At 45.9% G+C, this 14,460-nt stretch overlaps 1 protein-coding gene across 2 annotated transcripts in view; it reads right to left on the bottom strand.

Annotated features, from left to right (window-relative positions):
• Positions 1-14,460, bottom strand: part of ARMH3 (armadillo like helical domain containing 3) — a 107,835-nt gene that overhangs the window by 19,101 nt on the left and 74,274 nt on the right. For both annotated transcript variants that reach the window (XM_065746550.1, XM_065746551.1), the window contains one exon: positions 8,409-8,487. In XM_065746550.1, coding sequence (XP_065602622.1) covers positions 8,409-8,487 — 79 coding nt within the window. The remainder of the gene's footprint in view (positions 1-8,408; positions 8,488-14,460) is intronic.

Below are 14,460 nucleotides of genomic sequence, written 5' to 3'. Positions count from 1 at the left end.
TATTCTCTCCTGCAAAAAGTGTGTCATAAGCTCAGGTATCTGCAAAGAAGGCTGAGATGAGGCATCACAGCAGCTTTCTTTTTATTCTGAAAAGGGGAGTTTTAGCCCAGCGACAGCCCTGTTTTCTTTCTATGCCTACAAAGCAGCTTGTAGGTGGTACTGTAATTAAATAGGTCCATCACTTAAAATAGAAAAGCACATCCTTATAAATGAGGAAAGAATTAAGATTCTGTAGTGAGATGCTTCCATCAAATCACTGGCTTTCAGGAGCATTAGTTACCAGCACAAAAACTTCCAGTTAAAAAAAAAGTCTGGAAAAGAAAAAAGAAAAAGATGAGTGTCTTTGTTGCAACTAGAACAATGGTTCGGTTACCTTGAGTACTTTTCACTTCCCAGATGCTGCTAAGGAAATACAACCAGTGGGGAGCTGACAGCACTGCCCAAAGAGACAGGTTCTTACAGTAGCATCATGATGATATTATAACTTCTGGCTCTTCACTGTGTTAAACACACTCACAGGGCTCTAAGACAGCTCAGACCATGGGCAGAATGGCTCATTTTGGTCTGCAAAAGATTGTGAAGACCTCCCAAAGCCAAAGCTTCCCCACCAAAGCAGATGGCTAACCATATCACACCACCAGTTGCTTGACCTGCTTCCAGTGCTAAATCACACTACCAGAAATACATCACATCCTTTGCTGACATTAGATGTCACTGCACAGAGCAGTTCTCATCCCTGAGCCTTAAGTTCAAACATTCCTTAGTGGGTTCTGCAGACAGGTAGGCTTAGCAGCAAACTAGAGTGCGGTAGGGGCTACGGGAAACAGTGTTGTTAGATGTCATTCTGCAAGAAACTCTCCTGTACTCCAAATATTAAGGATGTAACTGCAAAATTTCCACGCTTCTACTACTACCAGAGGTCATCCTAAGTAAGCTCTGCTTTCACGCAGGATAAAAGCTTCCTACACTACAGCTAACACTGATGCAAGTGTGACAACATAACTTTATTGTAAGTGGTAATTGCTGTTGAGTTGCATCTGGAATTTCTTATTCCAGAAATCCTCATTACTTTCAGACAACGGTCCAGCCTGCTCCATCAGCTCCTTGTCTGAGAGGCTGGAAAATACTCTCCTTTTAGCAGTTCTTACTGCCAAAGCAATAGATGGAGATCCACAGGTTGGAAAAAGTGAAAGAGGAATTCCGACGAATAACTGCTCCGGTGAAAGCAAGCACAAGGCTAAGAATTAATATCCTCCCACAGGCCTGCTCTCATGCCAGCAAAGAGGCAGATGTTGCTGCTGAAACAGCATGTGCTGCTAGCAATACTTAGCCCCCCAGGAGCTTATTTGTGCCTTAACTGAGCCATGGGGAAATCCAAGCGCCCTATGACTAAGGCAGGGGAATTGATTTATAGCCTCTGGCAGATGCAGAATCATCTTTCCCAGCTTCATCTCTGGACATACATCCTTACTCTCTTTGAATGATGTATCTCAGCTCTTTGAGCAGTCCCACAGCTTGCCTCACATCTCCCATGAAAACAGGAAGAGTGACACACATCAGAGATGCCTCTTTATTAAAATATTTGTCTCTCAGCATCCTACTGCAGACAAGGAGTCTGAACTTACCATCTAAACATTCAAATGCCAAATGTTAGAGAGCCAAGGGAACAAATCTTCCAGCTGAGTGAGCTCTGTTCAGGTGCAGCACCATTTGGCTCAGCAGCATTTACTCTCCTGCTCTGGGAGGCACAGAGACTGCAAAGCTCTATTTGCTTCCCACTTCGAAATCATAGCAGTGACCCAATTTGTCACTTTAGGGAAACAGCTGCAGCTCCAGCTAGATGATCCAGGGGAAGAAGGCAGAAAAACATCATCTGTTACAGCAGGGTACTACCGGAGAGAAGGGATGCTGGCGATCTCTGAAGGCAGGGGGGGTTTATCCTATAGAAGCCCCGGAGTGAGTTTGGATGGAAGTCACTGCAAAGTCTGTCCCCTTTTGGAATAGAGCAATGTGATTCCAGCAAAGGCCAGATAGTGCTGAGGCTGTAACTGGCACAGCAGGCTATAGCCTGCCTCCATTAGGGCTCTCAAGCAGAGGGGCAACAGAGAGAAAAGAAGCTTAGGGTGGAGCCTGGGACAAGAGTAACAAAGTGCAGTGCTACAAATCCAGCTTTGCAGAGAATGATGAAAGAGAAGTTTGCATGGTAACTTATGCATTATGCACCTGGCAACAGCCAGTGCCTATTGTTCCTGATTTCACAAGGGATTAAAAACTCTCCTCAATCTGAAGTTCTACAAAAATGCAAATGGAATTGCGCATTCTCGCAAGCCAGCCATTGACAGTTCCTCCTTTAATCGCAGATGTGGAAAGTTGTAATTTAATCTTTATAAATGCAGACTGTTTTGATCCTTCTGTTGCAATCCTCTGCAGAGCTCTCCCTGCCCCACACAGGCGCTCAGCGGTGACAGCAATCCCTAAACGTCACCTTGCACTTTGCACAGTGCACCATGAATGCTGCCCGGCTCCCTCCGGGCTGCCCTTCCACGCGGGAAGAGATGGGCTCAAGGTTTGCTCTGGGCAGCCAGGCAGCAATTCAGACATAGCCTGCAGCAGCCCCATCCTCTAGCTAACTAGGCCAGGAAAAGGGTCTGTGGGTAAGAAACTATAAAACCAACCTAGCAGGCACGTAGGGCTGCTCAGGAAGAAGAGCAAGCCCCCTCTATGCAGCCAGGTCACCTGGCTATGGCAGCTTCCAGGCCCGTATCAGTCCCAGTGGTTCTAACAAAAGGCAGGCAAGGATGTGAAAACAGCCATGAGAATTGAAGGAGAGTCTTGCTTCGAAGTTTAATGGGCTTATTTTGTTACCAGTTTGTACTCTGATGCAGTCCCTAATCTGCCCAAGAGGACAGCTCAAAAAAAATGACAGGAAGCAAGACAAGTTGAAGCAAATGCTGCTCTGGGAGCAGCCAAGGTGAGGCAGGGTCACACTGCCTCTGCCACAGGATCAGCCAGGATGCTGGAGCAGTCTATGTGAGCCTGGAGAAGGGAACGGGAGACTTCCCCCGTCTCTTAGTTCAGTTTTCTCAGCCTGAGTTAGGAATACATCTCTCCACCAGCAGATTTATTTTTGTGTTGTTGTTTTGTTTTTTTTTAAATAAAACCCTTCTTTTGTCACTCTTTCAGTCTACCACACTTGTCCTCCCCACTCCAACGACACAGACTTTATTGCATTCTGCATGTTAATAAAAGGCACTGCACAGCACAGAGTCACTGCTCCAAGGCTCACCTCCAGCTTCATATCTTGTAGCAAAGCTAATCAGTCCTTGAAGCCTCTTCAGAGCCACTCAGTTTGGCACATTGTATAAAAACATCTGAGGCATTGTGCAGATATTTCCCCAGTAAATCGAAGAGAAAGGGGAAAAACCTAGAGCAAAGAGCCCTGATCAGCTAGGCAAACTAATGATTTGCCAACTTCAGAAGAAATCCTCTACAGAACCCTTCAAAAATAGCTGTGATTCAAATTTCACCTGGTACAGCTCAGATCTATTTAAACAATAAAACCTGTTTCAAGCCATTAATCTTAAGTAGGTGTCTGTAACAAGATCACGAAGACCAGCACCTCTGCCTAATTGGCAAAGACATGAAGACCTTAAATTAAGGGTTTGCCTTGGTGACCCTTCAGCTGGAGTCTCACATACCTACTGCTGAGCACAACACCGCACTAGCAAGCTTCATACTTTCTATCCCAACATTCACTGCATCTCAGAACTAAAGCAGTGTTACATCTGAATTATTGACGTATTTCTGGAGCCCTCACGACATGCTGTATTAATGTAAGAGATTAGGAGGAGTTACTGTAGTAGTACTTTGCACTGATGGTACTCAGCATTTTAAAAATATCAAGCACACACATGCCAAAGGGTTTTAACTCTTAACCCTGCTGCCAGCAGTGCTGAGAGAACAAAGCATGTTGCATCAGGTAGTGCTTTTACTGCTAGTTATGGAAAACAGCAAGTTGAATAAACCATGACGTCAATGGCTCTGAGTGAGAATACCTTGGGGCATCTAAAACCAATTGTGGCGTTCTGTGCAAGGCACTGACGTGGCTGAAGCTGTCTGAGCTGTGCTTTGAATCAGTGCCTTGCAGCCCCACCTGGGAACTAAAAGCCATGTGGATTAGGTGGCTGAGAAGGGGGAGAAGGCAGACAGACCATCCAACACCAGAGTATGACCTCAAAAACAAAACACCTCTTTCTTTAAGATTGTCTAATCAAACCAGATTGCAGCTACCCGAGTTATAAACGTATTACAATATAGAATGACCTGACTGTTCTACTCATTTGTCACAATTTCAAAACCAATACAGCCATTCTGTTTTTCCATCACAATCTGTTCTGGCTCCCAGCACTTTCCATCTGCAGTCACTGCACGAATATACACAGTACAGGTGCTACAACAGCCTTTCACACTGAACTTGATGCCACCTCCACCCCTGAGGTACCTCATGTGACTGTGAAGAGTGAGGAGCTTCATTTAGAAAAAGCACAGCCATGTGCTTGTGACTTGCAAGCATCAGCAGTCCTATATGCCTGCTCTCTCAAACATAGGACCCTTACAGTAGAAACCACAGTGAGAACAAATGTCAAAGAGAAAACGAGACCATTGTGAGCAATTCCACTACCTCATTCTACAGCAAACTGGCACAAGACTTGCTTGGCATGCAAGGCACCACAAGATATTCCTGGTCTGAGAAGACTTGATAAAAAAATAAGATAAAATAGCACTGTGTCTCTTTCACTTCAGCTTCTCCAGGTTAACTGTTACACATCCAGAAAAGGCAGATGTGAGACCCCATTCAGACTTGTGTCCTGTGTCCTCAGCCTGCTTGTCTGCACCTGTTCTTGTGGAGCAATTCTTTCCTGTGTTGCTGTCTTCTCACCACCTTGACTACTTCTCTGCAACTGCTTCTTCTGAAAAGCATCAGGAGCTTTTTAACTCAGATACAGCATGGAGAAACTCCACCGCCTTTCACATACTAAGTACAAGGCAGCCCAGTCATCTGGAGTGCACAGATAAGCCCATGAGTTCACTGCACACAGGGTTACTCTGCCCTTTGACTTGAGAAGGGGCCTAAATGTCTTTGAAGACCAGGGAATAATCACTTACATGGAATAGCTAAAACTACGTAGGATTGACCATAACTGCCAGTCCTTGTAACTGCGCAGCATCCTAGCATCCTTCACTGCCTTAAAGGAGAAGCAGGCAGGAGCCAGAAGTGCTGTGGGAGAATGCCACATCAACAAGAAATTAACACTGGAGACAGGTTTAACAAATCAGCAAGTGAAGGGAAGAGGATGACTTTGGTTTGGCAATCAGACTCTGCAGAGTGGCACTCCTAGCAAGGCTGACATGCTGCTTATAGCTTGAGGTGGCTCATCACCAAAACCTGGCATGGGCTCACTCCTTGGAATCTCTTCCCAGTATTTCCAGTGTGACTGCTGAGTAAAGCACAAACCAGCCAGCAAAGCAGTGCCATGGGATCTTGTGAGCCTACTTGCCTAGAGCACAGACCGATGTGTTCAAACATCGATTCCTGGAGATCTACTGGACTGAAAACGTACAGCAGTAGGGGCTCATTAGCAATCTATCCTTAGAATAGTCTCATGCCCATCTTCTTCAAGGGTCTATGAATCCCCTCAGCAAGTAATAATGTTAACATTAATGCTTACAAATAAAAAAGGAGAAAGCACTTAAATGACAGACTGAGAACAGTAATAAATGGACATTAGTGATTAACAAGGTAATAAAACCTTCAATAGGATTAGGAAAAGAACAAGATAGAACAAAATCTCTTTCAGCTGATTACTTAGCTACTTTTAAGGGCATTAAAAATAAAATAAAATTAAGAAGTTAATCTAACGCATGATCAGGGCACCAAAACAGTCAGGAAATAGCACAGTGAGTCTCATACAGGTTCAAGCAGAAGTCTACAAGTTGTGTAGGCTCCAGTGAACTGGAAGCAATTCAGAGCACCTGGAAAATGCCCCTCAGACAGAGGTATGTCAAAGCCAAGCCTGCCTGATTAATAGGAGACTGTCAGATACCACAGAGGAGTAGGTGCAGTCATATGAAAATCTGCCAAAGATTAGCTTCTGGGAACAAAAGCTTCATTAATATAAGAGTTTTTACAATTATGAGGACCAAACAAACGTTCTCAGAGAAAGAAGCGCCAATCTCCTGAAACTACTCAAATAACAGAGAAAACCAGCAGTCCCAAACGTAGCATCTCCGTGTGCATACACAAGTTAACAATTACATTTTAAATGTCACCGTTAAATGTTTCTGTGCTGTACACTTGAGAAAATAGGACTGGAGAGAAGGATCAATTTTGTGTAGAAAAGATTTACACAGAGAAGAGGGAAGGAGAACTAAGTAAATATAGAGGTACAGCTGGAAGGGGGAAAAAAAAGACCGCAGTGCCCAAGAGGTGAGCTTGATGCCCCCAATCCGAGCTGAACCACTAACACTTCTTAAAAACAACAAATTCATTTGTCTCACAACGGGCCAGAACCTGGCCTCGACCTCAGCCATCTACCACCACCTTCTGCATTCCCAGCATGCAGGATGGCTACTGACAGAGGGGAAGCCACTCTCCAAAGCACAGACAGGAGCTCACTGGCTCAGAAGTAGAGGTGAGTCCTCTCCCTCCGTTTCTTCTGCAGCAAATTGTGGAGAGCTGACTAAATACCCTCTCTGAGACCACACAGCCCCTCTACAGTGACATCTCTCTGCAGTTCCCTGGGGCCTATTACAGTTTTGCTTTGTTTGATGTCCTCCCTACGCTGAGAGAAACTATGAAGGGAGAGAAAAGAAATGTGTCTTTCAGCTTCCTAATCATCTTCCTCAGAATGCTCCATGCATCAGCACTGATTTCATTATCTGCCTGCTGCTACAGATTTTATTTAAAGAGTAACACAGGGAAGAAAGGATTTAACTTGACCTCCCTGAACTGCTGGAGGATGAAAACTATGAAGAGCTGACAGTGAAAAGCTTGTTTCCTTTCACAGTCTAACCTAAACACTATGCAAAATTCCCTTCTATCCAAGCCTCCTTTTAAATTGGGCTATCAAAGGCTTTCCTTTTTTAGAGGCCTGAGTTACTGCAATCAGTAGATCATCAGTGAATGAGGATTGATAACACAAGCCCTCACAAAGCATAGCTGGGGGTACAGTGACCAACAAGGGCAGAACAATACAGAAAAATTGAGTAAATTAAAATCAATGTTCTTCTAGCCAGCTATATTAAGAAGAGAATAAAAAGCAGTAGGATCCATTCTTTTTTTCCCCACTGCATTAGTGCAGCATTCAATGTGAGACTTTGGGGTGTTATATATTACAGATCAAGTGGGATAATAAATGGAAAGGTTAGTGGGAAGCATGGGAGGATAACATCAAGTGATGATGAAAAGTATTCTGGACAGGGGGTGGGGGAAAGAGAGAGGGGAAAAAATGAGCTGTAGAACAAGATGTGGCCAGGACCTTTAACAAACACAAGCACAGGACCCCAGATCAGTGGAAGCAGCAACCCAAAGTGACCCAAATGAGGTCTGTTCTGAACTGTGTACACAGCTTCCGCTTCAGGAGGTCCCGAGCTCCTGACACAGCTGTCTCTGGCTGGCTCCCCAAAGTTTTATGGAAGCTCTTTTTATTTTGGCTACCACGACCTCCTGCAGTCATTCGCTTCTTCAAGAGTGATTAACATATAATCCAAATACTTTATTTTGGGAAATAGGCCATCTCTTCCCTTTGTGAGACCCTGCACAGCAGCCTATTTTCAGGAAGCCTCATTTATACATTTATGCAATACAAGCAGGACATGAAGAGAGGAAAACAGGCCAAATTAAGGAAGGGAAACCTAACCTTATCACCTTTTTTTTTTTTTTAATTTAAACTTTTCTTTTCCCACCCCCTCCAAAATCCATCTAAAACAACTGTTCAGGACACAGAATTCAATTACCCTATAAAATTTCTACCACTTGTTGCCTAAGTTCTAAATGCCCAAGGTATGCCCAGCAGTTCTCCAACACCTCCCTGACAAGCAAGTTCACTGCCAAAAGCTTCCCATCCCTTTTTTACACAACAGCATTCTCAGTCTCTAACCACACTTGCTGACAGTGTGGCTTATTTTTGTAACTCCTGCCTTTTCTTCTGCATTTACAGGACCAAGCTGTCTGCGTGCAATAGTAAATTTGGCTAAGGCCTCATTCGTCTTCCTCTCACTACGTCTGAACAAGGAACAGGAAAGCCCCACCCTTGCCTGCAAATCTACAGTCACAGTGAGCACGGGGCACTCCACAATACCTGTATTCCAGAGAGCAGAAGGAAGAGATGGTCACACATCTGGCTTACCTGATCCTCAGAGAGCTGTGATATGTGATTCACTGCAGCGTAAGACTCGATCTTCGGGTTGAAGTGATTAATGATGGCTCTGAAACAAAGAAGGGAAATTTTCATAGGTCTCCAGAACAGCTCAGGGATGCAGCATAAACTCCCTGCCAGCTGAAGTCGGTGCACATGGAGCTCTTGGAGAGCTTCTCCCCCAGTGCACTACACCATTTGCTCTGCCACAGGCTGGGTGCCCAAAGCAGATCAAGTCACACTCACTGGAAAATGCAAACACAAGCACTACCATACACGAGGGTCCATTTGTCCCACAAGGTTTAGGACTGTGCCTGCGGCAGTAGCAAGAGGAGAACTTGCTGGGAACAGGCTGCAAACTACTCAATTCCAGCAAGGACAGCAACACTAGAGAGCACTGTCCCATCCAGCTCAGGAACCATACCACCTGATCCTCCCCAAAATCAGCACTGCCTGACATTCTTCTCTACATAACTTCATTGCCTAAGAAGTTGAAGCTAGTGGCTTTTTGTGGTAGAAGTCCACCCTGGTTTGAAGGGCAGTAGTCAGCTCCTCCCTGTGGCTGTCCATCATTGCAGCCACTCCTTTGACAACCACCGTGACTTCAGTTCTCAATTTACATCACTAGCAATAACATACACCAGTGTTCTAAACACAGCAGCAGGAACAGCACTTCTTTGTTTTGAGTCTCTGACTGCAGCAACATATACCCGACCCTCCCCTCCAGGTGGATCTAAAGACAGGTGAAAAATTGGGAAAAAAAAACCCAACAACAACAAAGCTGCAGCTGGTATATTGCACAAGAACTTCTTTACAGTGAGGGTGATGGAGCACTGGCACAGGCTGCACAGGGGGGTTGTGGAATTTCCTTTTCTGGAGATATTCAAGACCTGCCTGGACACCTACCTGTGCGACCTGGTGTAGGGAACCTGCTTTGGCAGGGGGGTTGGACTCAATCTCTAGGTCCCTTCCAACCCCTATGATTCTATGATTCCTCAGGTTCTCCTCTGCTTTCCAGGTGCAACTGAGCAGACAAATGGCCAGACAGTAAGGGCTCCCCAGGCTGGTGTTTGCAGCTGGCCTGGCTCTCAGTGGTGAGACTCACTGCTGAGGTTTGGGCTCACGATGGGAGAGCCCATACCAGTGCTGGTGCAGATGTGTGCTGACAGTGCCTGGAGAACACTTGCCAGGACGAATTACCACTGCAGCAGCCATCAGGGCTTTTGCTCTCATGTTCATCAGCACAAAAACTCAATGCAGCTCCCTTTGTTGCACTCTAATGTGCTCCTCCTCCCCCATTCCTCCCCCTGCCAGAAAGGCTTTCAGCTGCTTTCTCAAGACCTCATCACAGCTAAGAGCTGGTGACTGAGTTCAGGAATAAGTGATGTTCCATGGGTAATCAAACTGATGGAAAGAAAACTAGCTTGGAAGCATCCTCACCTCTTTAAGGGGATGAGAAGGAATAGAAGGGAGGGAGGGGAACTGAACCTCCAGAATCATTGCACTGTTCATAGCCTGTTCACAGGACAGACAGCTCCCTTGGCTATCCCTACCCATCAGTACGTACTCAGTACAGGGGCTCTGCAGTCTCACTCAACAGCTAAATCAGCAAAGCAAACCCTTGATGGCCCCTGCCAGGCTGCTGCACACCCTCTCCTGCCGAAGCAGAGCAAAGAGGCAGGGAGAGACGTGCCCAGCCTCTTCCCATTGCAACCCAACAAGAGAACAGCTCCCATGAGTCACGATCACACTCTCCATTACCCAGCCTCCTGAATGCCAGGGCTTTCAAGTTGCATGTTTCATGCCTGGCTGGAGTCGTATTTACACTCCTACAGGACACACTACAAGCTATTGGGGAAAAAAAAAAAAGGGAATGCAGATTTACGACAACTTAACTCTGGCTTGACAGAAGGTTTGGCAGCTCAGTGGGGTTCAGTGCACTCATATGGTTCCAACATTTACCAGGGAACAGATTTAGCATTCATTTGTATCCAAGTGCTGTGAAGCACTTCAGCATGGGCTGCCTGCTCACACGTCCCTGCTCGGATCTGAGCTAGTGGAGCAGCACCTGCAAGCACAGCTGGGATTCACCCAGGGAGAGCCAACTCAGCAACCAGCTGCTGTTGCAGTGAGAAACAACAGATATTAAAGATAAGAAAGAATTCAAGCCTTCCTCCTTTCCCTAAAGGCACACAGACAACTCTTCAGCAACTAGAAGTTGAGCCGTTTAATTTGGTTCAAAGAACTCTCTCACTAGGAAGAGCTCCTTCCCAACCTGACTTTTTGCAGAGCTGTTTCCCTAAGCCTGCAGGCAGCCTGAGGAAGAGGAGCACAAAGGGTTTGTTTTGCATGCTGGCTTTGCACAGCCAGGTTCTCACTGCTGAGCACACACCATGGAGGCCAGGCTCTGCATGCTCTCCTTCTCACACCTGCAATGAGAAATCCCATCTGTAGCCAGCAGTAACAGCCCTTCTGCATAAACCACTCCAGTACACCTCTTCTGCTCCTCCATCTCCTGAAAGCTGTGCTGTCCCCACAGTGTACTTTTAAATAACTGTCCTCCTGGGCTGCTGCAAACAGCTGGAATTTCACTTTGCAGAGCTGCCACTCCAGGCATGTGCTCCTGGAGGCGATGGGGGAGCACAGCTTTCAGGCTCAGTCTCCCCCTTATGGACAACTGAACAGCAGCTTTGCCATCATTAGTTTGCACACCAGTGCCAAACAGCTGAGCCTTGGCAGTGTTTTATTTTTACACTGTGATTGCCTTGATTGTTGGGCTATCAGCCAGTGCACAGTACATACAGGGAGGAAAAAGGAGTGGTTAAAGCTCTCACGGAGGATTCCTGATAGGTTGTGCTATCAGATTTTTGTATCAAGGGTGGAAAAAAAAGAGAAAGAAGGGAAACCTTTGTTCAGTATTCAGAAAACACTAGCATCTTCTGCACAGCAAGGAAACTGTAAAATGTCATCTGGAAGGCAAAACATCTCAGTGCCCCACAGGCTCTGCTGGCAAACACACACACTTATTTGCACAGCCCAGGTCCTGGTGGGGCTGCCCGCCATTTGTCAAACACACTGCAGAATGCTTTTGGGACACAGATCCCCAGGGAACAAAGAACTCAGCAGCTCCAGAGGGATGTCACTCCAACAGCGCTGCCTCCTCTGACAGATTCACACTTCAACAGTTACCCACAAGAAAAAAGACTGTTGCTGGATGAGGAAGGAAGTTCAGCAGGCACAAGGGGGTAAAACAACAGCACAGTAGCCCTGCTTGTGCTCTCAGAAAAACACTCTCTCATCACTCCACACAGCTCTTAGGGAGCAAGCTATCTGGATGTCACAGTGCCAGAAGGCAGGAAGAGATGCATATGAACCTGTACTTTTTTTCAGGACTCTTGCATTTATTTTTGCATATATTGCATACTTACTCTCTGCATTTATTTCCTTGGGAAGAAAGGAATAACTGCAGGAAAAAAACTGAAGTGTTCCACCCTGATTTAGGAACCTGGGCACCAATGAAGCATTTATTTTCATTAGCTGTATTAATTATTAGCCAGTAAAACTGGGTCCCACTGAAACTGGTGCTGTACAAACAGCGGTAGGAAGACTCTGTCCCAGGAGAGCTGATGGTCTCAAACGCAAGAGAAGAGGGAAAGCTCAGAAACTGGGAAAAAAATGCAGTGGCAAAGAAAACATAATGCTGCTGTATTTACTCTGCGTCATGAAAGACTTTAGCTAGAAATAAACCAAGGATTAAAAAAGAAACCCAACCAAAGTACTGAATGAAGAAGCAGAGAGTCAAGGAAAAGGAGACAGATAGGATCAAAAAAAAACAGAGGTGAAGAGTGCAGCACAGAGATGATCAGAGCAATATCAGCTTATCACAGGGCAGCCTGTCTTCTGCAAACTGCAAAGCTCTGACAGCCAAAGGTTTCTGCATCAGCTGCTTGAGGTGACTACAACTGGGCAGTCTTCAGCTGCTGCTGGCCTTTTGCCTCAAAAAAGGATGGGCTGGAAGGTGAGATGTGGGAGAAAGTCAGGCTGCCCAGAGCCACTTGATAAATAGAACTGTGCTGCCCTTTGGAAAAGCTGAAGGTGGGAAATATTAAGAGACAACTTCTGATGATGCAGCGTGCTGACAGCAAGAGGCTCCTGTGAAAACTGATGTGGCATGCATAGAAAGAAGAAATTTCATCGATTCCTCGGTTTGAATTGCCACTAGATGTAACAACATCTTCTAGCCCGGGTGCATCCACAGCAGCAAGCGGTGTACCCTGCCCACCCTAACCTCGTGGTCTGGGTCCAGTGTGCAGGGAAAACAAAGTCACCCTGCTCAGACAGGCAGCACTCCAGCACGTTTTCTCTGACCTCCAAAGTCTCCCCATCATGCTGTTGCAGATGAGCTGTCTAATACCCGCTCCTGCTTGACAGCAGTTACATTTCCAGAGTCCCAGAAGACCACACCGTCCCTCTTGTCCTGAGAAGTGAAATTAAGCACTCGGGAGGTGCTGAAAGTAGGCTAAGGAAAGAACAGAAGAGTTGCAAAGCTCATTAAGAAGAGAGGAATGCCAAACTATCACTCACTGCATGAACCTGATCTTTGCACCTGCTCTGCTGGCCCAGCATGCAGAGCCTGACATAAAAGTGTACCCAAACACTTCTTGTACAATCAGGACAGCACCACAAGCTCATTTCTTCCTACATCCTGCTTGAGGCAACACAGAAGCAGCAGTACACGGCTGATATTGACCCCTTCTCACCTTAGCTTCTCTCTTAACAAAATGGGAGTCAGAACAATTGCCTCTACAGTGTTTTCAACCAACAAAATGAAGCAAGCTCAGTGTTTTACTATGCAGTATCTTTCAAACCACTCAAGCACAAGGCAGCCAGTAAATTACACCCAGGGACCAAAATGAACAAACTACCACCCATCCCCTTCCCCCACCATCACATCCCTCATTGCTAAGACCTGCGCAAAAGCTCCCAGCCAGCAGCCTGCCTTCCTGCAGCAAGCTGTGCCTCAGCAAGCCTTTGTTTGGGGCAAGGATCCTGCTGGCACCGCTCTCTCACGCACACCCAGCACTCGAGGCAGTAAAACCCCATCTGTTCGGTGCCTGCAACAATTAGATTGAGTTACTCTGTATGTATGGCTCCACGTGGCAGGAGATGAGAGAGTATAGATTATTTTATCGCATGTCCATGAGGCATTGCTGTAAGCATACCTACCTGCCATACCTAAGCTATGAGCGCCAATTAAACCCAAGCAAACTCCCTGGAACAGTTCACTAATTCTTCCTTCTGCTGTGGTTTAACTTTAGTCTGTTAAATTTCTCTTGTTCCTGTACTTTAATGAGTACTGACATTAGGCTGAAAGACCACAACACACAGGAGGAGGCATCTTCCAGACACAATAAAAAAAACTGCAGGGAAGAATCCAAGACAAAAGGGTATTTTAGTCAAAAGCACTTGCTTTAATGCTTACAGAAAACATCTGAGTCAGCACTTGTGTAATTTCACAGAAGAAATAAGCCTGCTACACCTGCTCAGTTCTGCCACACTGAAACCTATTGATTGCGACGACAGGCTCCGCAGCAGAGGGAGATACATGGTCTATTTATTTAATAAGGAGGGACAAAAGCTTCCAGCAGTTCCCTGCACTGTTTTACCAAGCCCCATTCAGCAAGAAAAGAAGCAGAGGATGTGACTCATGACCCCACATGCAGCTCCGCAGTGTACCTTTCCACTGTTTGCTGGGTACTAACCCAATATCTTCCTAGTACGACATGCTGGTCTTCTCAGAGTTCACATTCATACATTTAAGCCAAGCAAATCAAATACCTCCATCCTCACACCCAAAACACATCAACTTTGGCTTCTTCTCTAAGGAGGTCTTCATGGGTGAGTAGTTAACCCTTTTGGGATGGTGGCATCTCATTGATTCACATTTTCACACAGCCAAAGCACCACACAAATTGCTCGTGAGACTCTCCCAAGTGCATTCATTAGCTCAGTCTTAGCCTACATACATTTCTGTTCCCTTTTC

Source organism: Cyrtonyx montezumae, unplaced genomic scaffold, assembly GCF_038088225.1.
Source record: "Cyrtonyx montezumae isolate F1298 unplaced genomic scaffold, pur_monq_1.0 scaffold_4, whole genome shotgun sequence".
Taxonomy (NCBI): Eukaryota; Metazoa; Chordata; class Aves; order Galliformes; family Odontophoridae; genus Cyrtonyx; species Cyrtonyx montezumae.
The sequence above is the reverse complement of the archived record's forward strand: the minus strand, read 5'-3'. Positions and strand labels throughout refer to the sequence as shown.